This window comes from Mauremys reevesii, linkage group 3 (assembly GCF_016161935.1).
Source record: "Mauremys reevesii isolate NIE-2019 linkage group 3, ASM1616193v1, whole genome shotgun sequence".
NCBI classification, from domain to species: Eukaryota; Metazoa; Chordata; order Testudines; family Geoemydidae; genus Mauremys; species Mauremys reevesii.
This window is the reverse complement of record NC_052625.1, coordinates 191,347,789-191,374,655: the sequence shown is the minus strand read 5'-3', so window position 1 is coordinate 191,374,655 and position 26,867 is coordinate 191,347,789. Positions and strand designations below refer to the sequence as shown.

The 26,867-nt window shown below is 41.9% G+C and overlaps 1 protein-coding gene across 2 annotated transcripts; it reads left to right on the top strand.

The window, feature by feature from the left end:
* Positions 1–7,197: 7,197 nt before the first annotated feature.
* On the top strand, positions 7,198–26,075 carry LOC120402219 (WD repeat and coiled-coil-containing protein-like). 2 transcript variants are annotated; one of them, XM_039532677.1, is made up of 5 exons: positions 7,198–7,337; positions 7,613–7,782; positions 16,999–18,931; positions 21,157–21,274; positions 25,397–26,075. In XM_039532677.1, exons 3-5 carry the CDS (start codon positions 17,018–17,020, stop codon positions 25,666–25,668), a joined length of 2,304 nt encoding a protein of 767 aa, XP_039388611.1. In that variant the 5' UTR covers positions 7,198–7,337; positions 7,613–7,782; positions 16,999–17,017; the 3' UTR covers positions 25,669–26,075. The 2 variants fall into 2 exon arrangements, with proteins under 2 accessions (XP_039388611.1, XP_039388612.1); XM_039532678.1 differs by lacking the exons at positions 7,198–7,337; positions 7,613–7,782 and adding an exon at positions 13,252–13,416.
* The last annotated feature ends 792 nt before the right edge of the window (positions 26,076–26,867 follow it).

Sequence of the window (26,867 nt, the reverse complement as noted above, 5' to 3'; positions counted from 1 at the left end):
ATTTTAGGTAATTTTTAGAGGTTTTTGAAGTGTGGCCTCTCCAAGACCAATACCATTGGACTCTTATACTAAGGTAGCCTCAGCCCCTTAACACTGGGTAAAAGGGCCAGAGCAGCATATAGGGCTCTAAAAATCTCAAATTGAGCTGGGGGGCCAATTCCTTGAGAGGCTGAGGACTCTTTACAAGCCCTGGTGTAGGAGATGTGATGGGTGTGGGGCTGGAAGCAGGGTGACCAGACAGCAAGTGTGAAAAATCAGGACGGGGTGGGGGGTAATAGGAGCCTATATAAGAAAAAGACCCAAAAATCAGGACTGTCCCTATAAAATTGGGACTTCTGGTCACCCTAGCTGGAAGCAGGAAGTGTGTGTCAACAGCAGGGCTGTAGCATGCAGCCCTGTGGAAATTCCAGGCGGCAGTGCAGTCCACAGGGCAGCCCAGGGAGGCAGCTGTAACTTAGGCTCCCTAATTTATACCAGGGGCCACTCCACCCCCCAGAATAACCAGGGGTCAAGAGGGCACAAAGATGGTTTAAAGCCGCCTTAGCAGCACCCATTCCCTCTGTGCTGCACCTCTTAGAATAGCAGTATCATCGTAGCACTGCCAGAAAAGGGTGATCTTACTCCATGCATGCACTGGAGAGGTACTGTGCTATTATCGGTCCTGGGCAAAGTACTGGCTACTGTTATGCTGAATAGAATGAACAAGACAGTGGATGAAATGTTACGAGAAGAACAGGCTAGGTTCCATCCATGTAGCTCATGTTGCGAACAGATACTCGCTCTTCAACAGATCATCAGCAAAGCTACTGTTTGGCAAAACCAGGGCTGCCCGGGGGGAGGGGGAGGCAAGTGGGGCAATTTGTCCCAGGCCCTGGGCCCCACAGGGGCCCCCATGAGAATATAGTAATTGCTTTGCCCCAGGCCCCCTGAATCCTCTGGGCAGCCCTGGGCAAAACCCCATCTTAATCAACTTTAAGAAAGCACGAGATAGTGTCCACAGAGAGACACTGTGGAATACTGCTAGCAGTTATGGGATACCAGGCAAGCTGATCAACATAATAAGGAGTTGATATGATGGAAGCAGATGTACAGTAAGATCAGATAACTGGGCTGGATGAGTGATTCAATATTATAACTGGAGTTAGACAAGGGTGTGTGTTATCACCAAGCCTTTTTGCATTAGCAATAGACTGTGTGATGAGCAACAAAAGGTGCAAAATGGGGTAGGGGAGATGAGTTACATGATCTTGGCTTTGCCGACAACATTGCTTTACTAAGTACGGCGGGGAATGGAATTATTGCCGTTATGTCAGAGAGAGAAGAGCAAGCAGCCAAAATTGGATTGAAAGTAAATGCAGATAAAACCAAGATTATGAAGCTAGGAAAATGAACAACAGATGCAAAGGTGTATGTGAATGGATAAGAAATCAAAGAGGTAGAAAAGTTCTGTAACTGGGAATTATGATGACATTTGAAGGTGGCTAAAATAAAGATGTTCATATGAGATTAGGAAAAGCAAACACTGTTTTTGAAAGGATTAACAACATCTGGTTAAACAGAGGTCTCCACACCAAACTAAAGGTCAGATTATACCATGCAATTGTACTGAGCATGCTGTACGGAGCAAAGACACGGCCAATGACAGTGGCTAACAAAAAAAGATTGGATGCTGGCTGTAATGGGAGCCCTCACCCCTGGAGTTTCCCCTGGCAGTTCAGTGCAGTGCCAGCATTGCATCCCTGCCTCAGTTTCCCCTGAAGGAAGGTTTTAATAAATCCAATAAAGCTTATATCTTGAACTGCAAATAAGTAAAATGTTGAGCAATAGAAAAGAAACAAAAGTTAAATAACACAGAAATAAACAAAGAAAAACATAAACAGTACTTCAATAGTCAAAATGGTTTCTGAGGTCAACAAAACTGTCTTAAAGGGAGGGACAAACATGAGACAGAACAGGATCCTTCAATAGGAGATTTTGAGAAAGTCCTCACCAAAGTTACTAGGTGTAAAAAGCAGTCTCCTGTCATGGATAAAAAATGGAGGTGGTTAAGGACAGGGAACAAAGGATTGCTGACAGGGTAAAAAGGGTAGGAATTAAGGTAGGAAACAAAGGGTAGGAATTAAAACAAAGGTGGGGGAGTGGTGTTCCCAAAATCAATCCTATCACCAATTCAATTTAATCATAAATATAATGGAGCAAGGCAAAAAGGGTAAACAGTGAGGTGGCAAATGAGACAGCAAACTTTGCAGATAGTGAAAAAAGAAACAAAAGATCTCACAAAGATCTCACAAAAGAACAGATCAAAAAAAAGTGATTGGGCAACAAACAAAAAACAAATAAAAAAATATGTGGATAAATGTAAAATAATGCAAAATATACAAATAAATATATATAAAATAATACATGATGGGGGCTAATTTAGCTACATTACTCAGGGAAAAAGAGGAAATTTGATAGTGGGAGGTTCTCGAATTCGGTCAGAGTGCGTGCAGAGGCGGTCAAAAAAAAGCAAGGGGATAAAAGGGAAGAAAAAAAAAATAAAGAGAAATAGAGAATAATATATATTATATATTAATAACATATATGGTATATTATACTGTGTACAGATGTGGTCTCCTCACCAAAAAAGAATTCAAGCACTAAAAAAGGACTAAAAAAAGAGCAAAAATAAAATGATTAGGGATTAGGAGAGTGAGAGGGAGGAAAGAGAGGAGAGTTTAGGGAAAAAGAGTAAAGAAAAGAGGGAGGAGACTAAGGGAGATGGGATAGAGGTAAGGAATGATGATGTTGAGAAAGTGGATAATGAAAAAGTGGTTATTTATTGAAATACATATACAAAGACTTAGGTCCAGAAAATGAAATTAATAGGCAGGTTTAAAAAAAAAAAAAATAAAAAAGTTCTCTTCTTCTTCACGCATTCGAACACTCAACTTGGTCCTTACCTGGGAGGAGGGAAGGAGCTACCTAATACTGTTTAAAAAGGGGACTTAAACTGATAAATTCATAAGTGGCTAAGTCCATAAATGGCTATTAGGGTAAGAATGTAAGAATGGTGTCCCCTCTGTTGAGAGGGGGATGGAGATGATGGGAGAGAGATGGAGATGATCATTGCCTGTGGGTTCTTCTCACTCAGGCACCTGGCATTGGCCACTGTCGGTAGACAGATACTGGGCTAGATGGACCTTTGGTCTGACCCGGTACGGCCTTTCTTATGTTCTTATGTTCTTATGTTCTTAACAGCAGGATCTAGTTTATTCAACCCCAGGCAGAATAAGGCAGAACATCACAGAAATAGGCCTCCCCTTCACTGTGTCTATCTGCAGGGAGGAGGGGCTGAGTAACCCTTAGTAAACCTAAAATGTAGCATTGACACAGTGCAGTCCTCTAGTGTAGGTAGACCATAACAGATGTTACTCAAGTTGAACATATGAGCTGCTTTTCCATTACCTCACACAACAGAGCACTGCACACACGCAGGGTTGTGGATTAGTGATTTTGTGCCTTTGATTTTTTACCAACCTGAGGTCATTCCACAATGTCTGTGTTAAATCCAGATTCACTTTACTGAGATTTACTTTTCCCCTGGTGTTACCATCTATTAGAGAATTGCCAGTATCTTGCTGTTATTGACATTTGGATGCGCTTACTGCAATACAACCCCTTTTTGCAGGCAGCCAAAATTGTCCTTGAACTTTATGTCTCCACTATTATTTGACACATACGTATCAGCAGCCAGGTGTGATCAAATGTTTGGTGGCATGCGGTGCCAATACTTCAGTATTGGCACAGAAAGACTTCCTGCAGAGGAGATGACATTTGCAATGTTATGAAAACTTGCCACCGAAAACCATCAGTGCCTGACAACCTATGTCCTTTGGCAAGGATCCATCCAACTTGTCAGCAGACACCATGCTATCTTAACAGACGAGAGTGTATGCAGCCAAGAAAGGAATATATCTCTGTGTAATACTAGACAGAAAACTGATTCATAGCTCCAGAAAAAAAGGCAAACCAGAATTTCACATTAGAGACCCCAATCATTTCCTTTAAATCAGGGGTCGGCAACCTTTCAGAAGTGCTGTGCCGAGTCTTCATTTATTCACTCTAATGTAAGGTTTCATGTGCCAGTAATACATTTTAATGTTTTTGGAAGGTCTTTCTATAAGTCTATAATATATAACTAAACTACTGTTTTATGTAAAGTAAATAAGGTTTTAAAAATGTTTAAGAAGCTTCATTTAAAATTAAATTAAAATGTAGAGCCCCCCGGACCAGCGGCCAGGACCCAGGCAGTGCGAGTGCCACTGAAAATCAGCTCACGTGCCGCCTTCAGCACGTGTGCCATAGGTTGGCTACCCCTGCTTTAAATCAAACTAATACTTAAACATTTACAAACAGGGAAAACATTAATGGTTTGTAAGAAGGCAACATACTAAGAGAATGTAACATCCTATGGAGATATTTGTGATAATTTTGTTAATTTTCAGAAGAAAAGGAATGAAAAGTTGGACATGATAAAAGGCTCTAGCCATATAATTTAATTTTAGCCTTCTGCAATGATTACTTTTCACAATAGGACAATCCTTTTGTTACAAACCGTTCACTCTTTAGAGACTAACAAATTTATTTGGGCATAAGCTTTCATGGGCTAAAACCCACTTCATCTGATGCATGAAGTCAGTGCTAACGGGGCCAATTCAATCATTGACCCCCACACCTGGTAAGGCAACTCCCATCTTTTTATGTGCTGTAATATATGCACCTGCCTACTGTATTTTTCACTTCATGCATCTGATGAAGTGGGTTTTAGCCCATGAAAGCATATGCCGAAATAAATGTGTTAGTCTCAAGGTGCCACAAGGACTCCTCGTTGTTTTTGCTGATACAGACTAACACAGCCACCCCTCTGAAACCTGTTTGCTCTTTGTTTCATATATTTCTGAGTTTTGGGAAAGTGGCTTGTAACTCTTTGTTCAGTTGCTCTGAAACATAGAAGAACCCTCTTAGAATTCTATGATCCTCTCTGAAACACAAGGGTTCAAGTCTTGGCTGCTAACCAATCAGCAGGTGTTCTTAAATTTACATACAAGTATTGTTGTGCTGTGAGGTACTGGTGACTACATCAACCTCTTTGAGATTGGGTGTGAGCACACCCTTCAATTAACATAACTATGAAGAGAATCACAAGCCCCACAGCTGAGAAAAAAGGGGTTCTGAAAAATGTGAACCCACCAGATAGTTTTGAGCACAGTGGCTGGAGTGGAGGAGTTTTGTTGAGTATCGTTTGGGCAAGCGTGCGCACGAGTACGAGGGACAGCAGAACGAGAGAGACTTAGGGCCTGAGCAAGAAAGCCAAGCAAGCAGCCTGTAAGTATGGTGAGACCCTGGAGAACTCTAGCGAGAGATCGAGGTCGGAGGTGATGGCTGAACAAAGCATCAGCCTGTAAGCTAAGAAACTGTTCCTTTTGGTTTTGGTCCCTCCTGTGTTTGGAAGATGACTTTGTAAGTAAACAAGATTGCATCAAAGAAAACACCAGACTCCATCAGCAATTTCTACTCCCAACTGGGACATGCCCAGGGACCCAAACTTCGACTAGTCGCAGGAGTCAAGAAGGGATAACAGTATATCTAATGTACCCATCACTGTTATGTTCCCTATGTGGCACTTCCAGCCCAGCTTCATGTCCAAAATTATTTTCACTGAATTAATAATACAAACAAATAAAAGCAAGCCTAATGATACTAAGTTTTAACATTTTTTCCAAACAGCCTATATTTGGGGCCTAAACTACCTGACAGTGCCTCTGTAAACTCTCCCCCCAGATGTAATGGCAGCCACTCCCCCCGGGAGCCCTAGTGTGGAACCATAGTTAAATTTCTGCCTCTGTTTCCCAAGTTCAATGCAGTTTGTATACAGCCTTCAAGGAGGAGGGTAGTTTATGGTATGGTATGTAAACAAGTCTTTTCCTGTGGTATAGTAAGTAAACAAGCCTTCTTCTGCTGTAAGTCCTCAGGCTTCTCTACAGCCTGCAGCTTTGCAGTCTCTCCCCTGTTAGTTCAGGGTATCTCCCAAGCCTTCCTGCCTGGAGAGATTTATAGTCTCTCTCCTTTGGTGCTTTCTGTCTTTGTGTTCTGGGCACAGTTCCTCTCCCCAGAAGACACCACTGGAAATAGCTTCCTACCCAGCTTCCCCAAGGAGTTCTCTCCCCAAGAGCTTCCTCTCTCTATTCTGGGCTCCTGCCTGAGCCCTCATAACCCTTTATAAAACCCTGGCTTTAACTAATTAACTACCACCCAGCTACTTATCCAATTAACCGTCCACAGGTGGATCTGGGTTGGTTCATTCTCTTTAGTGGAGCCTGTCACAGGGAGGCTGGGAGCCTGAACCATGACACAGGGTAGACTATAATGATAACTTGAAAATGCACCTGATTTATGAGGTAAGAACCATATCCTGGATAATAAGCTCAAAGAAAATAATGATGATGACATTAAAAGGAATCACTCAAGTTATTATTATGCTGAAATTTTAAACATCCAATTTTACAACAAAAGTGAAGAAAAAATATGTACAAATCATAAAACGGGAGTAGGTACCTGTAGTGTGGTACTTTAAAAAATGTTAAATAACCTTTTTATTCTCTCCTTCCCCTCTATTCCTTCCTTGATTACCTCTCTCCTGCCCCTTCCCTGGGATCTCATCTATAATTTCTCCTTTCCCCAACCTTTTTTCTTCCCTACAGGTCAACAAATTTATGATCGTTATTGTGGGAACCACAACTTTGTTAAATTACAGGTATTGAGGGATGAGTGGAAGGCTAGAGCCAATGTCAAAATTCCCATTGACTGAATGTGAGAGAGATTATTATTATTTATCAAAGACAAAATGTGTGCTAGGACTGAGCCTGAACATGGAAAATGAATTCCACTGTTTTTGTTTTTTAAACAGTATTTTAATTGCCCAATTTTTTCCTTCTCTTTCATGTAAATCTTGGGGATTTTCAGCATCAGCTGAAGGTCAGAAGAAACTGAAGCATCATCTATGTTGTTGGCAAACAGATTAAAAATTCTGAAGAGATGAACCAAGGGGAGCAGAGAGATTTGCTTATTTGCAGTACAATTGTTAAGAAATAACCATAGTGATTATGCAAATCACTGCTGTCTGACTGGCTAACAATGGCTGCCAGCCAATCAGAGTACAGGCATTCACACACTGTACTGTAATTGTGAAATAATCATTCAGTGGTTATGCAAATAATATACTCATAACCGAATCCAGGGAATTGCATAACTGAGAAACAATGTTGTTATTAACTATATAGCATCTCAGCACTCCGGTAGGCTAAGACAATTCCATTTCAGTGTATTGATTTACATCTGATTTAATTTCAATTGTAAATATATTATAATGCTTGTTATGGCATATGATAATGTGTATACCAGTTTAAATATTTTATAATGTTTATGTTAAATATTTTATAATGTTTATTTTGTGGAGTCTTTAATTCATCTATGTATGACTTTGTTTTGCAGTTCTGCATATAAGATATTGTACATGTTAAAAAAATAAAAATATTTTAAACTTTTAAACTGAATACTCATATAATTGTAGATATAAGAAGAAGAAGAAAGAAATACCTAATATGAAGACATCTACTGGCACACAGTTAAAATGAGGTCTCCCAGCCTGAAGAAACAAACTGTTTTAAAACCTTAATTTCTGAATATTACCATTAACATTCAATCTAAGGATACATCAAACCTTTGTTTTGGAGAATACAGGTATGCAAATTATCTAAGCACAATTCACTGTAAGGTTACAGAAATATGATTGTACTCATGAATTAGTTTTTCTCTCAACAAACTGATATTGACAAATAAAGCCCCCTAGTGGCTAAACACTATGTTCAATATACGGGAAAAAACAGTAAAAATCTCTTAAATGCCTAGTGCTAAGAAACTTGCTAGGTTAGCTACACTTCCTGTTTAAACAAGTTAGCAAAAGTTTTCTTATTAATCAATGGCTTGAAAACACCCATTAGTCCTCAAACTTCATCAGTATCAATCTCACAAAACCATAAATTCTATACATTCTACTCTATTCTACTCAGGTTCTTATGACACTGTGGTATCTCGGCATCTTTCAGAGCTAAAACATAAACAAAGGGACTAGCATGTCTCAAATGGGTTTTTTCTCCATTCCTCCCGTCCTGAGGAGAGATGGAAGAAATTAATGCATCTACTTAATTTCCTGTTCATTTCTGTGCCAGGATTGTTCTCAATTGTTCATCTACAAATGTATTGTCCCCTCTACTTTTAAAGGTGACCTGCAAAGGGGAAAACAAAATGGAGTTTGTGCCCTTTTTGATGGTTTATGATCACTTGAAAAGTTGTGGGGGTCTGTGTGTGTTTATGGAGAGGCAGGATATAGAGGATATTTGAGGTTTCAGATTTTTTTTAACATTAGACATTTATTTACTCACCTCAAGACTGGTTTATTGTAACTTACAGTATCTAGGTCTGAAAGCTGCAGCAATGAAGAATCTCTATTTAGTGCAAAATACAGTAGCCCAACTCACTCCTTTGCTCCAATCCTTCCACGGCTCCCAGTCTACTTCCATTGCCGTTCTCAGCTATGGAATGAGCTTGCAGAGGAGACCAGACTGGAGTTTGACCAGTTTCAAGTTGCACCGCAAGACCTTGCTGTTTGAGAAATCTTTTCTACCATAGCCATATTAAGGTGAGGAGGAAACCCTCTTCCCTGCATTCATCTTGAGCACTCTGCTGATCTCAGCTAAGCAATATGTCAGAAGGAAACAGGTGATATGTCAGGTAGGAAGCATCCATGCTATTTTGAGCTTTCTACGACAGAAATAACACCTTCTACTCCATCCAGTTGCCAATAGATTGTCATAGATAAAGTTTAAGGCCAGAAAGGACCATTAGATCATTTAGTTTGACAACCATTAAATTTCACACAGTTACCTCTGTAGTGAGCCCAATAACTCGTGTTTGGCTAAAGCATATCTTCCAAAAAAAGGCATTGAGTCTTGACTGGAAGACATCCAGAGATGGAGAATCCATCACTTCTCATGGTAATTTGTTCTAATGGTTAATAATGGTCACTTTTAGAAATTTGTGCCTTATTTCCAATTTGAATTTGTCTGGCTTCAGCTTTCAGCCATTGGTTCTTGTCATGCCGTACTCCATAAGGTAAAGTGCCCTTTAGTATCCAGTATTTTCTTCCTGTATTTACACACTGTAATGAAGTCACTTCTTGATCTTCTTTTTGATTAACTAAACAGATTGAGCTATTTAAGTCTCTCATTGAAAGGCATTTTCTCCAGTCCTCAAGTCATTTTTGTGGCTCTTTTCTGCACCCTCTCCAATTTTTCAACATAGTTCTTAAGTTGTGGACACTAGAAGTGTACACAATAATCCAGTTTTGGTCCCATAGGTAAAATCACTTCCCTACTCCCACAGGTATACACAGGTAAATCACCTCCCTACTCACTATTGCCATTTATACATCCAAGGCTCACATCAGCCCTTTTTGCCACTGGCTGGCAAATGATGGTGTTGCTTGTCCACTATGATTCCTAAATCCTTTTCAGAGTTGCTGCTTTCCAGCATACGGTCCTGCATTCTGTAGGTATCACATGCATTCCTTGTTCCTAGATGCAGAGCCATCCCTTGGGTATGACGAATCGGGGTGACCGCCCCGGGCCCTGCTCTTTGGGGGGGGGCACAGGAGAAGGTGGAGAGGTAAGGCAGGTGGATGAGCAGGCTGAGGAGGCGAACGGCAGGTGGGCAGGGGGGATGAGGAGGAGTCGCCCTACCAGAACATCCCCTCCCCCCAGCACCTCCTGCCTGCCAGCAGGCCCCCCCGATCAGCACCTCCCCCTCCCTCTCAGCGCCTACCACAGATCAGATGTTTCGCCTGAGCGTCAAGAGGTGCTGGGGAGTGGGGAGAGGAGCGAGGGCTCAGCGCGCTCAGGGGAGGGGGTGGAAGTGGGTGGGGAAGAAGTGGGGCAGGAAGAGGCAGCGAAGAGGTGAGGCAGGGACGGAGCAGGGGTGGGAAAAAGCAGAGCGGAGCTGGGCCTTGTGGGAAGGGGTGGAGTGGGGGTGGGGCCTGGGTGTAGCCGGAGGGGGGCACGCACCCCCCCTTCGCAGATTAGAAACTCGGCACCTGTGTCTTGGGCCCCACACTCCCCCAAGGGATGGCCCTGCCTAGATGTATAATAAGCTAAACAGCTTATACTTACCTAGATCATACTGCTTGCCGCTTTTAAATATTGGCACAACATTAGCAGTCTGCCACTCCCATGGTATATCCTTGGTATTCCAAGATTTATTAAAAATTAACATCTGGGGGTCTGAGATCTCCTCAGCCAGCTCTTTTAGGACACTTGGGTGCAAGTTATCTAGGCCTGCTAATTTAAAAATGTTTATCCATAGTCAATCTGGGTTAACATCTTCCTCACTTGCTAATAGACTGGAAAATACTTTGTCATGTGATACAAGAACATCATCCTGCCTCTTTCCAAATACGGAACAAAAATAGTTATTGAACATATCTGCCCTTTCAGCATCATTATTAATAATTTTACCATCTCCACCTAGTAATGGGCCCATACCATTGCTAGGATTTCTTTTGTTCTTTATATACTTTAAAAAATCCTCCTTCTTGTCCTAAGCTTTGCCAGCCATGGATTATTCGCTAATATCTCTAGCATCCCTTACTGATTGTTTACATTTTGTAACTTCTAATTTGTATTAACTGATATTTTTGCACTTTTCCATTTGTTATATATTGCTTTTTTTTCTAACTGTGGCCTTCACTTTGCCATTGAACCAGGATAGACTTTTAGTCAAAGTTGTCCTATTTCTTGGTTGTGGAATCATGGCTTTTTGGCTATGTAAACTTTTGTTTAAATATTCCTAATATTCATTCACATTTTTTTGTCTAAAATCTTCATCCTAGTCAATTTTGCTCATAATTTTCCTCATCTTGGGGAAAGTAGCTCTTTGGAAGCACTAAATGATTACTGGTTTGGCCTGTCCTTTGTTTTATCATATTGAATGTAACCAGGTCACAGTCACTAGCCTTTGGGAAACCACCAACTTTTAGTCCAATGATTAATTCATTTTCATCCATCATAATGAGGTCCAAAGTAGTTACCTCATGGTAGGCACAATACCTTTTGTTTTAGAAAATTATCATCTATAATTTTTAGACGTGCTAATAATGTTCTACTACTAGCTGCATGAGGCCTCTGGCATATGCCTTCCTCCCAAGCTGAAGAGCCACATATTAACACTATTTTTCTTTCCACACATTACAGACAGGTGCTTAAGGAGTAACTCATTCTGTTATCTAGTTTGATTTGGTGGTAACAGACCCCCACCAGAACACTCTCTTCGGCTGTTACCACATTGATCCATATGCATTCCAGATCCTGGGGTTCTGAGTTATCAGTAACTCTAAAACAAGTAATATTGTCTTTAATGTAGAGTGCCACTCTTTCACCCTTTACCTACTTTCTGTTTCCTAAACATGGTATAACCAGTGATGTTAACATCCCAATCATGCAACTCATCCCATCAGGTTTCAATAATGCCAATTGTACCAAATTTCTTCTCATCAATGAGAATTTCCAATTTGTCTTGCTTGTTACTCAGACTCCTAGCATTGGTATAGCATTTTTTCTCTTGACATTATTTGCCATGTTGTTTCACTTTGTTCTCGATATGCTGAGTTTGTAACACATTTGCCTTCTTAGTATCCTCCTTTTCTGTTGCGAATTTAAGACCTTTTTATGTCTGCCAGCACAGATCCCAAAGCAAAGGTGTAACATACTTCTGGCAAATTACTTAGCAATCAAGTTGCCACATTTTGGATTTGTTCAGGTTTCAAAAGTCTGTAAAGTGTATTCTCTAGACCAGTGGTTCTTAAACTAGGGCCGCCGCTTGTTCAGGGAAAGCCTCTGGGTGGGCCGGTTGGTTCACCTGCCGTGTCCACAGGTTTGGCCGATCGCGGCTCCCACTGCCGCAGTTCACCGCTCCAGGCCAATGGGGGCTGCCGGAAGCGGCAGGAGCTGAGGGACGTGCTGGCCGCCCTTCCTGCAGCCCCCATTGGCCTGGAGCAGTGAACCGCGGCCAGTAGGAGCCGCAATCAGCCGAACCTGCGGACGTGGCAGGTAAACAAACTGGCCCGGCCCACCAGAGGCTTTCCCTGAACAAGCAACGGCCCTAGTTTGAGAACCACTGCTCTAGACTGCATTGAAGCAGTCCACTCAAGAGATGACAAAGTTGCAAGGTTTACAACTGCAGGAAGTATGGGTAAGACTTAATTAAGTGTCTTTGTAGAGACCTAAAATGGCTCTATATAAGTACACCTCTACCCTGATATAACACGACCTGATATAACACAAATTCTGATATAACGTGGTAAAGCAGTGCTCCGGGGAGGGGGAGGGGCTGTGCACGTCGGCGGATCAAAGCAAGTTCGATATCATATGGTTTCACCTATAACGCGGTAAGATTTTTTGGCTCCCGAGGACAGCGTTATATCGAGGTAGAGGTGTATTATGTAATATTATGACTGAGGATTCAAAACCAAAGATGCTGCATTCCTTATATTCCCCACTTTGAGTTAAAGATGATCCAAAAACAGGGAGAAATAAATCAGGTGTGTGTCCTTCTTTGCACTTTTATCATGTGTGAGATGCAATAACAGAGTCCTGACGTTGTGTTCAACCCCCAATACCGCACCACCAAGGCCTTCGTGCAGGGACCCTCAGTGTCCTCCTCTCGATGCAGCCAGTGAAGGGGCAGGCGGTGGCGAGGGCAGGCGCCTTGGCAGGGGAAGAGTGATTCGGGGCTAGGGCTGGTCAGCACATGGAAGGCTGCTACCCCATGGCCAGGCACCGCCCTGGACTCTGGCACCATCCCCCGGGGCAGGCAGGTCCCTAGGGCGGGAGCTTCAGGAGAGGAGGCCTGGCCAGGCCCAGCAGCCTGGGGGCTGTTGTTTGTGGGATGCAGAGTACTCCCGCCCCGCCCCTTTCAGGAGCCAGGGGGCGGGTTACTGACGCCGGCTCCGCCCCTATGAGTCTAGGGGGTTGTGGGCTGGTGGGGGCAGGCACGCGCCCGCCCCATTGCATTCTGGGCGCTGTAGTTTTCCACTACGAGGAGTCCGTTACTAGATCACAGAGCGTCACGCGGGAGGCTAGAGTGCCGCTAGGGGGCATAGAAACGACGGCGGGTGGGGTAGAGCGTCTAAGAGCCCCGAGGCGAGAGACATGGCGCTACGGCTCAGTCCCACTCCGGCCGGGGCTGGGACCTCGGTCTGCGGGGGCCAGCGCGAGCCAGCGCCGCCATTTCACCCGCTGGGAGCGGGGCCCAGCAGCCGCTCGGGTAAGAGGAGCCGCTGGCGGGCAGGTGCCCCGATGTCCGACGGGTCCCAGGATGCGGCGTGAGCGCGGGGGGGCGAGGGAAGGAAGGAAGGAGCGAGGAGGAAAACGGGATAATGGGTCCGCGTGAGAGGGGGAGGGAAAGCAGTGCGGGCGGGCCCGCAAAGGGGTGGGGAACAGAAGCCGGGCGGGCGGAGAAAGTAGTGTGGGCGGGCTGGATAGTGTGGGCGTGTAGTTCTGGGTGGGAGGGGCCAGGAGAGACCCCTCCTACTTCCTGCCCACCCCCTGCTGTGGGGGGTCAGGGGGCTACGAATCTGTCCCTGCCAATTCCCCCTGATGCTGCAAGGGATGTAGCTGGGCAGAGTGGGGGTGGCCTAGTTCAGGGTACAGCCGGACAGCCAGTAGCCCCACGGTGCAGTACCAGGGTGAGGGGTGTATCTCACTCAGCACGTGGGCTCTGTCACCACCGCCCCAGCACCTACAGTCTGAGAAAGCGCTTGTGGGAAAGAAGCTTCCTCGCTAGCAGACAGCTCGTTCCCAAGATAATAACAGTGCCTCATTGTAGTCACATGGACCAGGATCCTTGCGGTAGGACAGGGAAGGTGTGTTATTGCCTGCTGTTCACAGATTCATGGGGAAATGGAGGCAGAGAGATGTAAAGACTGACACTGTCAAACATAACAAGGAGTCCTTGTGGCACCTTAGAGACTAACATTTATTTGGGCATAAGCTTTCATGGGCTAGAACCCACTTCATCAGATGCATGGAGTGAAAAATACAGGAGGAGGTATAAATACATGGAAGGATGGGGGTTGCTTTACCAAGTGTGAGGTCAGTCTACCGAGCTAAATCAATTAACAGCAGGATACCAAGGGAGGAAAAATAACTTTTGAAGTCATAAGAGAGTGACCCATTACAGACAGTTGACAAGAAGGTGTGAGTAACAGTAGGGAGAAATTAGTATTGGGGAAATTAAGTTTAGGTTTTGTAATGACCCAACCACTCCTAGTCTTTATTGAGGCCTAAATTTATATTAGGTGGGAGATCACTGTGCAGCTCCCCTCGGGACACAGACTCAGCAGACTGCATGCATCCAATGAAGTGGGTTTTAGCCCATGAAAGCTGATGCTCAAATAAATTAGTTAGTTTCTAAGGTGCCACAAGTACTCCTCCTTCTTTTTGCTGATACATACTAACACAGCTACCATTCTGAGACTCAGCAGTGAGGCCACACCCAACCGTGATACACCGTAAGGACCAGGCCTGCCTCAGAAACACCCCAGGGCCCTTCCCCTCTGTGCCAGGTGCATCAGGTTGGGTAGACAGACTCAGCAAGGCAGGATCCAAGTGTGGAGGGGCTTAGCGTGAGGGGACCCTGATGTAGGTTGAAAGGGTTCTGTGTGGGGCAGTGTGGGTGCGGGCAGCTCAGTGGGGGTATCTGAGTGTAGGGGGATCTGGATTCACAGGGGCTTGTTGGGTGGTTCTGGGTGCAATGGTAATGGGACTCTGCAAGGGGTCCAGGTCAAGGTGGTTTGGGTTCAGGGGGTGAGGGTCTGCGGGAGGGTCTCGGACTGAGGGGGTCTGGATGCACGGGGGTTGGGCTAATGTGGGAGCAGCTCCGTGTACAGGAATCCCTCCCCCTGCAGCTGAGGAACAATAGGTGTAGGAAGCAGGGTGGGGGAAGGGAGTTTGCAGAGCTTCCTTCAGCTGGGGGAGAAATCTGGGGGTGGGTCTCACCTGGCCCTGGATGCCATGCAAGGGAAGAGAAATTCCCATTTTCCCCAACCCAGCCAGGACTAGCAGCTGAGCCTGGCGCAGGGAAGGAGCCACCAGCCGACTCTTCCACAGTCCTGCCTTCTGATCAACAGTGATTTACCTCTCTGCTGGCTGCCCTGGGCCCCTAAAACATACTGCTGGGAGGATTGCATGACCACTTTGCTTCCCTGTCAGAAAGTCATTTTTCTGCAGGGAAGCAAAGAAATCTGCAGGGGACATAAATTCTGCGCATGCACAGTGGCGCAGAATTCCCCCAGGAGTATTTAGGTTCCTGACTTTAGGCTTCCACATTTAAAAATGCTGATCTAAGTTACTTACTCAGGGCTACAGAGTCAGAGCTGGGAGTAGAGTACAGGAGTTCCTAATTCTATGTCTTCATCTGTTGGATTATGCTCATTTTTGAAAGTGGCAAAATAAAATCTCAGTCTGTCTGTATCTTACAATTATACAGTACCATTTATTATGAAGGATGACAGTACAGAGAAGAAAGGGAAGGAGATAAAACAAATGGGCCATTTTTTGTGCTACATTTTTTCAGGGTTATTGATGATAGGTGAAAATTGCTTGTTTACCTTCTGCAACAGTGTGAAATGTCCATATGGTATAGGTGGCTTGTTATATCTGACTGGGTGTTAGCATCTCTCTTGCAAGAGGTACCTATCAATATCACCTATCAGAGTTTCCATGTAATTCAGAGTATTTAAGAATGAGCAGCTAGCAGTTTTGGTCTTACTGGTTAATGATGGTCATTTAGCAAGACTGATGGGCCGTGTGTGGGCCGCAAGTTGCCCACCACTGGTCTAAGGCCTGGTCTTCACTAAAAAATTATGTTGGTTTAACTACTTTGGTCAGTTGTGTGACAAATGCACACCCCTGAGCAGAGTAGTTAAGCCAACCTAAGTCCTTTTGTAGACAGTGCTAGGTTGACGGAAGAATTCTTCTGTTGACTTAGCTACTACCTTTCGGGGAGCTGGATTACCTATGCTGATGAGAGAATCCTTCGTATCGGCATAGGTAGCATCTACATTGAAGCGCTACAGTGGCACAGCTGTGCCGCTGTAGCGTTTTAAATGTAGACAAGCCCTAGGAATACTGTGTAACAAATCATTAAGGTCCCAGTGTTCCCTCTACATTGGGTGGCCCTAAGTAGAAGAGTGATGCAAAATCGGGGAGCACCAGCTTCATGGCATGCTGTCCTAAAGCTACACTCTGTAGATTTTACTGATAGTCTTTGGGAGCTTGCTGGTAACGTGGTTTTAACTCTTCTTGTTTCTACCTAGTAAATATACCATCAGATTATAAATAAAATACATTATTTTCCTGACTGACCCCACTCTAGTTAAACAATGGGCAATTATACTCTTTTTAACCTCTGAGGAGGAAGCAAAGCAGGCCTCCTTTGTCTGTCTGACTTGCAGGGGAACTCACAGTGTAGGAAGAGAATTGTGCAGGCTGGAAAAACCCTGGTCAGGAGGGAGATGCGGGTCTCCATCCAGGAGAGGTGAAGACTGGGGGCTGGAAGCCTGAGAGCGAGTGGCCTTGCTGGACCACAGAAGGGTAATACAGGTGCAGTTGCCCTGAACTGTGACGCGTGGAGTTTAGTAAGAATATCAACAGTGCCCCCAGGACAGATAATATACTAGAAAATGTACTGAAAGGAACAATGCTGCATTGGCCCGATGATATACGTTAGATGACTTAGTGGTTTTTTCCCCATCTCCGACTTACCTGATTCAATATAATGCATTTAACTGCAGAGTTGTGATCAAAGTCTCTAGACTAATGTATCACTTGTTTTTAATAATTACAGATGCCTCTCACTAGAAAAAATGGACCTGGGAAAAGGAAAACTTCTGAGAACTGGCCTTAATGCTTTGTATCAGGCAATCCACCCTGTGCATGGTATTGCCTGGACGGATGGGAAGCAAGTGATACTGACTGCTTTACACCTTCACAATGGAGAACCAAAGTTTGGTGACTCGAGTGTTATTGGTCAGTTTGAACATGTTCATGGACTTTACTGGGGCCCATATGCTACAGATACCACGACTCTGCTTGCTGTTCAGCATAAAAAGCACATCACTATTTGGCAGCTGAACTATAACATCTCACAAAAGAATAAACTCTTAGTTTCTCAGATTTGTGAAACTGGTGAGCCATTTCCAGTGCTTCCCCAGGGATGTGTGTGGCATCCAAAGAAAGAGATCTTGGCTGTGCTTACTACACGGGATGCCTCAGTCTTACACTCAGTTCGTCGCAACAACTCCAGAATTAAAGCTGATATAAAAGGTAGTGGTCTCATCCACTGCGCTTGTTGGACTAAGGAAGGCAATCGCTTAGTAGTTGCTATAGGCAGTGCCCTTCATTCCTATATATGGGATGATGCTCAGAAAACTTTAAATGCTTGTGTGTTTTGCCCCGTATTTGATGTGGGAGGCTACATCTGTGCTGTAGAAGCTACTTTGGATTCCCAAGTTGCTGTTGCTACTGAGCTTCCGTTAGATAAGATCTGTGGCTTAAATTCAGGTATTGCATTTGAAGTCCCAGCTGGTGGTGAAACAAATTCTTTTCCTTCACCGTCTACCATAATATGTGGTGATGAAGAGTTCTCCATAGATGTGGGGGGGAAATCACTAGACTCAGAAAAATCTGTGCCCATTGTTTCAGTACCATCTCCTTCATCAGCTCCTGTGGATCTAACCCATATCCTTTCTAGCAAACAAAGACTTAGTTCCAGTCCTCTTATCCATCTCAGGCACAAGGACTACCTAACAGGAAGCGGCCAGGACTCTTCACACCTGATCTTGGTGACTTTTGAAAGAAAGGTTACCACTACCAGAAAAGTCAGCATCCCAGGCATTCTGGTCCCCGACATAATGGCTTTTGATCATAAAACTCATAATGTGTCAGTAGCCTCCAATACTTGTAACATTATTTTGGTCTATTCTTTGACTTCATCCCATTTACCCAATATTCAACAAATTCAGCTTGAGAAAAGTGAAAGACCAAAGGGCTTATGCTTCCTGACCGATAAATTGTTATTGATTTTAGTTGGAAGGCAGAAATTCACTGACCCTGCATTTCTGCCATCTTCAAGGTCAGACAAGTATGTCATCCGTTTGATGATCAAAGAAATAATATTTGAAGAGGGTTCTTCAGCATCTGCAGGAACTAGTGGTAACTCCAGTTTGAATGCCTTTTTGAACATACCTGTGAAAAAAGAGCCACCAGAAATTCTCTATACAGAAGTTCATCCTCTAAGCAGCGGACTCCTGATACCAGGTCATGGTATTATTCAATCTCCTAGTAGCAGAAGAAAACTTATTGAAGAAATTAAAAGCCCTACTTATGAGCAACACCTGTTGTCAAGTGTGAGAGACGTTGAAGAAAGAAAGATTTCCATGGATTTTCCTCCAGCTCTGGAAACTTTGGACGTTGAACCAATTAATCGATCATTGGCCCTGCATGGGCTTAGAACACCTACTGCATTTCCTAACAGACCAGCATCGCCAAAAGGGCAGGCGGATGTAGTTCCAGAAATTTCAAATTCTCCTAAAAATAACATTCTGCTAGATGAAAAAGAAGCAAGTTATTTATCTAAGAACATAGAAAAATTATGTGGCAATTTTACAGAAGTACAGCATCACCTTTCTGAGCTAACAGAACTTCTAAAATCCAGGAAAAAATTTCTTCCAGCATACCCATCTTCTCAGGAGCCCTCTTTTATTAACATCACTTATCAGGTAAGTTTAATGCTGAAAGCTCAGTGTAAAATCTGTTTGTGGCCATATATTTTAAGATTATAGGTATCTTTAAAATGTATAGCTCTGCAAGAGTCTTGTTCCAGATTATGCCCAGTAAGGCCCCAATCCTGCAAACAGTTATTCATGTGCTGAACTTTACACGTGAGAAATCCCATTACGTTCAGTTGGGTTTAATTAGGGTCTTAATTTCTATGTGGTATAATAAGGATTGGGGCTTTAATTCCTATGCAGAAGAGATGTTTTATCAGCTTGTATACCAGTCCCTATCTATGGTCATGGTGCTAACAGAATTGTCTATTGTCAGATTTTGCTGATATGAAATTTAAAAAAATTAAAATATTTGATATCATGAGATTTTAAACTAAAAATATTGCCATTTCACAAGTATATTGCTTCAGTGTTTTTCATCCATACTTTATTTTCATCACTGGTGCACGTAGTGAACATAGGGCCATATTTTAAAAAAGAAGTGAAGATAATGTTATAGTTTAGCTATTAATAGGGTTCAATTTATGCCAACAATGGTTCCATTATTCTGCAGATTTTAAACAGTGTAAATTGTATGATTTCCCTATTAATGAGTGACTGCTACTCACTACCCCCATCATCTTACTTATGCTCATATCCTACAGCCAGATCCAGGCCCCTGCACCTTTGTGGATTCCCATTTACTTCAGTGCATGGGTCCACATATACCTATTCAGTTACAGGATCAGGGCCTTCTGATGAAGTTCTATTAAGTTCTAGTGCTCTTTCCATATTTAAAAAGAAATGCTTTTCATATCTAAAAATTCTAGGCAATTAAGCCTACTCCCATGGATGGCAACTTTTAGTCGCTACCCTTATTAAATTTTTAAGAGTTTAAACAATTGTTGGGATCCAAAACCAAAGATTTACTTTATCTATCTGAAATTGAAATCTAACCAGTTGAGTTGTACCTATGCAAAGGGTTGCACAACTTTAACTAAGTATACAATGTGTCCTGTAGATCCTTCTTCACATATAATTTTGTGAGAAGGAAAGAACTTAGTTTGCCCTTCAGATCACAGGTTTAGTGTGAAACCTAACAGAAAATATAACTTTTTACCAGTACAATGAGAATATTTACTATGGAAATCATTGACACAATAAACATGGATCACCATACTATCATGTTTACAGTCAATTGCTACTCAGATTCATCCAAACCTAAGCTATCTGAGCACTGCCAGATTGCAGATTTAAGGAACGCCAACAATGAAGGAATGATTTTTTTTTCTTCTTTCCTGTTCCCCGACCCCAAGCAATGAAGTGGCTTTGTGGGGCAGTGGTAGCTAGATAAACAACTCCTGTGCACCTCCAGGCTCCCCCATGAAATGTAACTGAACTGTTTTTTCAGTATGAGTCCTTCGACAGCACAGAAGAGAGGACAGGATTCACCTTGTAATGTTTGCCCTGACAGACATTAAGGGTTCTCAAGGAATTCTTATAAGTGCTCTGGCTATTTTATGTAGGATAAAATTACATTCACTCACAGTACATAGCCTTGATAATGACTTATCTTCTAGGTAGATTTAAAAACCCATTCACCTGACACGTTCTGAAGACTGTATTTGGGCAGTGGTACTTATAGGTAGACTAGACTACATTCAGTCTTAGAGAGTGCAGGGCGAGGGGGGTTTACAAACAGAAATAAATTCATGAGCTTTTAAAAAAGTCAGTGAAAACAATTGTTTGGGTTTAAACATTTTTCCCCTATGGTATGTGCTACACAAACCTTGCTGCATTTGAAGAAGAAAGGGAAACTAACTGTAAATAAAGTCAGTTTAGTTACAAAAAGGCATAAATTGAAAGTTGCCAATAAACAAATATTAACAAAAACAGCAACAAAAAATGGGGCTAAGTGAGGATGAACTCTTACCACTGGTTCCATGTCAGCCATGTGGCATGATCTCTCATCCTCCAGCCACACGCACACTAACCTTATATTGTAGTTACTTTGCTACTATTGCTCACTGATGCTTTCATCATAAGTAAAGGGATTTCAGACCGTAACCCTGGCAAACTAGTTGGTACAGACAAATGTAGTAGTTGATTTTTGCAAGTGGTATTATTGTTGAAAACAAATCTGTGCGATGGTGTTTTGATGAAACTGTCATATTTTAATAGCTCTGTAACTAAAACACACTCAGCTATACCTAATGGTTTCTTCCTTGTATCTACAGAAGCAGCTTTCTGGAAGTGGGGTAGATGAAAGGCGAGCTGTTATTCTGTGTGATGGTAAACTCCGTCTAAGTATAGTTCAGCAGATTTTCAGTCTCTCTCTTGTTGAAATGCAACATGGTAAGTTCTGTTCATCCAATACAATGAAGTTCAGATATGTGACATTCTCAATTTGCATTAGCAACAAATATAGTCTTATTTAGAAAAAAGACAAGGTGTAAAACAATTAAAAGAGATTAAAAACATACTCAATTTATGTTCTTGTATTAAAATTAGTTCCTTTTTACCTAAAATCTAGATTTCCTGTCCAAAGCTTTGTTGTGTTCATTTGCCTTAGTTTAGCTAACAGGTGGAGGTGCAGGAAAATCATATTTATCCCATTTTTTTAATTCAGACTTTGTAGCTTTTACAAAGAGAATTCTGACTGACAGGTCTGGTTGTCCGAATTAATCATTTCTTAGAATCCCTGTTTTATGTCTTATCAAAAATTTTAACCTGTCAAGTTCATTATCTACTCTTGTATAACCAAATTTTGTACTTCTTTTTTAACACAGCAAAGGCAGATTTGGGGATTTTGTTATGCTTATTTTTCTGTTTGTCAATGGCTGGAGAAATCAATCTTACATTATTGTTTTTTTCCTTCTCTGCCGTTTTCCACTCACCCTACACATACCCCACATCCAACCTGATGTTTTGTTTGTGGCAAAGATATAAAACAAACATCTTTGAAATATGAAATGTTTCTCTGCTGGAAATGTTCTGTACAGTATTTTCCAACAACTAGAGTTTAACAACTGCAAGAAAAGTCCATTGGCATGTTAAAGACGGAGGCTACTGCTTCATACTTTCAGAAGTACTGATTTTTCAGTACATGGTGGTTAGAGTTCAGATGTGTTTTATATTCCTATGACTAGATAAAATCATTATGCATCATTCACCAGTGCCTACATTCTAGGAAAGATTATTAATACAATTTTGTTATTATATTGCACCTTTAATACTGAGAGATTTAAAAAAAGAAAACTTTATACTATATAAAAAGTTATTTCTTCAGCCACGACTGAAATGCAGCCACCTCTCTGGTGAAACATGGTGATTATTGAACAGCACACAGGCGTTTATGCCAAGTCCATTAGGGAAAAGCAGACTAATTTTTGAAATGCAGCATCTAATTACCTGTACTGAAATTTGTCCAGGACAGTGAGATTAACATAACTTCTTTTACAAGAAGGCCCATGGAATCTTTAATGACCACCAGTGACTAGGGCCTCTATTTTATGTCTTATCAAAAAGGCATGATTAGTTATGTTGTCTAAAGTTCTTTTTTTTCAGTAGAAAAAAATCATGGTTTTTGTAATTTTTTAAATGAACATCAATAATATTACTGGCTATATTACTCATACGAGTAGTAATATCTTCAAATGCCTGAATTGTAAAGTGAGGTTCAAATGAGGTATTAAGCATAAGATTAAAGTTCATGTGATTTTAAACTATAATCTTCTTGTGCCATTTCTTGCAATGTGTTACATAATAGAAGTAAATGGAGCAGCTGAGAAATGTGCTTACTGAACTAACTTTTTTTTTTCTTCAAACCAGTTTTATTTTGTGATTGCAAAAGTGATGAGATAAAATATGAGAAGACTTGCTTATTGGATGTGAAAATTAGCAAAAGTATACACCTCTGATCCAATAATATTTTTACAGTTTGAAAGCATGTAGGTAGTGTAACACTAATAAGAATACTACATGAAATAGCAACAGCCCCAGAGATTTGGGACTTGAAGAATTTTTCCCTTCTGAAATTATTTAAATTCATTATATTGAAACCATATGGCTAGAAGCAGCACGTGTGTGTGTGTGAGTGCATAAACAAGCTATCTATTGGTTTTTTATTACATTAATTGGAAATTTTCTTTTAAACTTAAGAACTGAAATGAAACTGGCTGATTTTTTCAGCGTAGTACATTATGTGCACATCTTTGTTATGGGTGTCTATGTAACACCTTATAAAATAAATCTTTATGGAAATGTCTAAGCATATCACAGTATCTAATAAAAACACTTTGTGGAACCTTTTAGCTACTGGTCGTATTTGTCACTCCCAGTGTATGTAGGGAAATCTTTAGTCATGTTTAAATACTAACATTGCTTTCCAAATCACTAGCTACATATAGTAAATGATTGTTTCACTAGTATTGCCATATCCAATTTGAATTGGATGGGGCGGGTGATGAAATTGCTCTGTAAAGATTTATTAATTCTGTTTGTTGACCTGATTGTTAGGCTGTTTAAGAACATAAGAATGGCCATATTGGGTCAGACCAATGGTTCGTATAGCTCATTATCCTGTCTTTCAACAGTGGACAGCGCCAGATGCTTCAGAGGGAATGAACAGAACAGGGCAATTATCGAGTGAACCATCCCCTGTAGTCTAGTCCCAGCATCTGGCAGTCAGAGCATTAGGAACACCCAGAGCATGGGGTTGCATCCATGACTGTCTTCGCTAATAGCCATTGATGGATCTATCCTTCATAGACTTAGCTCATTGTTTTTTTTTAACCCAGTTATACTTTTGGCTTTCACAACATCCCCTGGGAATGAGTTACTCCTGGGGGAATTCTGCACCACTGCGCAATTTGCACAGAATTAATGTTCTGCGCAGAATTTCCTTTTTTTCCTCATAGAAATGTGCTGGCTGCCACTAGGGGCCGCTGGACAGAGCAGAGCCTGGCTCGCAAATAGAAGACACTGCTGGAGGGAGGGGGAGGGGGAGCTGGAGAATTCCCGGCAGCTGCAGTTCCTGGCATGCCCTGGAGGAAGGAGGCGGCGTGCAGGAAATGCAGTACAAGCCCAGGTCCCAGCATCGGTCTGTTTCTCTCTCTGGATTTCTGGGTGGTAGGGGGTGCTAGTATCTGGGCTGGGGCGGTGCCCTGCAGTTGGGCTCCAGGGAGTTTGGGGTGTGGGTGTCTGGCTGGGTTGTCATAGGGGTTTCTTTAACTCTCTACTCCAGGGGAGATTTTTGTTGTTGTCTATATTGTTACAGACATAGTTGCTGACAGGTATTTTGAAATAAATTACCAAAATAATTGAAACTGGTATGATTATATAGTGTTATTTTAGACAAATAAAATATGCAGAATTTTGCAGATTTTTTTAATTTTTGGTGGAGAATTTTTAATTTTTTGGCACAGAATTCACTCAGAAATAAATGAATTCCACAGGTTGACTATGTGGTGTGTGAAGAAGTACTTCCTTATGTTTGTTTTAAACCTGCCTAGTAATTTCGTTGGCTGACCCCTGATTCTTGTGTTACGTGATGGGATAAATAACACTTCCTTAATGCACTTTCTCCACACCATTTATGATATTCATAGACCTCTGTCATATCCCCCCTTTGTTGTCTCCTTTCTAAGCTCAACAGCCCCAGTCTTTTTAACCTCTGTTCAAATGGAAGCTGTTCCATACCCTTAATCAGTTTTTGTTGCTCTTCTCTGCACAGACACCCCCAAGGGAGGACTTATAGGTGCCAAACCCAGTCAGACCTGCTTGGTAACCACAGTTGATACTGAGAGTACTATAGCTCATGTCCTGGTGTAAAAGTGGGAGAATTGTAGAATTCCACCCAGGGACAGATAAATGCAAAAGGCCTGACAACAGAGGGGCTGCACTCAGAGGGACCAGAAGGCGAGCCCTTTATCCAGGATGGGGCTTAGATGCCAAATTGGGGGTTGAGTTGGGTTTTACTTAAACTATTAACTCAAATGTCAAGACTATAGTATGCAGTTCATTTTATTTAGCTCTGTTGGCACTAAATATTGGCTTGACCTGTGAATATTCATTTGAACAGGAGACCAGAAAAGAAAAAGGCACGTCTGGATCTCATTGGTCAGAATTTCATTCCCATTCCTAATCTGAAGTTGTGTCAAGATATATGTGTTGTAGCTGTGGCTTCTGGTGGGAAAGTTGGTCTGAGAGAACTGGCTTTTCCACAGCTGTTGTCTGATTTTTCAGTCAGTAGCATATTACACAACAATACATGGATTTTCTTTCAGAGAAAATCCAATGTATCTCACCTCTAGACTTAGCTAGAAAAAACACTAAACACTCATTTCTTGTTAAATTCAATTTTCAGATTTTGTGTTGCATCAAAGGGTCAGTTTTGGTAATATTATTTATGCCTAAAATATACTGAGTTGCAAAAAAAAGTATTGTTAATAAATAGATATTTTAATGTCCTCATAGGTTCAACCTGGATTGTTCTCACAACTGACAGTGAAGGCTTTGTTCCATTAACATTCGGATCCATGCAGGAGATAACCATAAGAGATGCCAGTTCAAAAGGCTATAGCACCCATTCTTCCAAAACTTTGGATATCATCAGTTCTACGGAAGGGTATAGACCCATTTCTTCAGAAAGTCTGGATATCACTAGTTCTTTGGAAGTCTTAAGAGAACATTCTTCTAAAAGTCTAGACACCAGCAGCTCTTCAGAACAGTCAACCAGTAAAACGTAATTTTGAATTAAGATGATGATAGCTGTTACAGTTGGACAGTTTTTTAATCATTGTCACACAGGACGGGCTCCTTTACATAACTGTCTGTATATTATAATTGATACATCTGTTGAGTTTTTCTTGTAACTAGATCTTGTTGGGTTCATCACTCGCTAAATCTTGTCTCTTATTTATTTGGCCCTCTTTACACCAAGTTTGGAAACTAGCACTCTTTTACTGAGCAATATGTGTTTTTTAAACATTTTTTTTTGTTTGCTAGAAATCATAGACCGGGCCTTTGTGTCTATGGCTGGACATCTGGCTTTCTACAAGGTTCAGAAAAAGGGCTTCCTTACCATCCTGCCTCTGATTTGTTTATGGTTTTAAATTACAGCAGAACTCACAGAATAAAAAATAAGTAGACTGTTCTGCCTTTTCTTTTCTTTATTGGCGACCAAAAAAAAACCCCAAACTGATGGTCAGATCCTGAAGTCCTCACACTTTTTATTCAGAAACTCTGAAGACAAGTTGCCTTATCTACACAAGAAAATTTTATACCTCTTTTCCAACAGTGCTGGTAAGGGTATAAGCATCAACATAACAGGGTTTGGGCATATTTATCATGTCATGAAAACTTGAGCCCTTTTCATGCTAGCACTCGCATCTGTACTAGCACTCGTATAGTTATACTGTTTCCGGAAAGCAGGTACAAATGTTTCTAGGGTTGGCTCGTAAACAGTGAGTCTGAGACATGTACTATTTCACTCCTATCCCCAAATCAGCCCTTTGAACCGTATGTGACACAGTATTGCAATGCCACAGCAATGTTAGCAGATGGTAACTAAGTACAGACACTCCCTGGCTTACGCAAGACCCAACTTATGCAAATTCATACTTATGGAAAAAGTTCCATAAGCCAGAAATAGGATTTTCGAATTATGCAAGGCTTTGCAGAACGGAACAATTGCATGAGTCGGGGGACTTATGTTGAGAAGTAATTTTTCAGTCACTTATGGTAGGGTTTTGTGGTTTGGCTGTTTTATTACTCCTAAACATAGCAAATATTCACATGCAAAATTTGGAAACTTTTTCTAGTTGTTTTCAAATTAGAAGGGAGCACAAAAATTTGTCGTCTTGTTCTCTTAGCCCTTGTGCCTGCTGACGTGACCTTGAAAATGTGACCCATGCACCTATATCTGCCTGAACTAGCAGGGAACCGA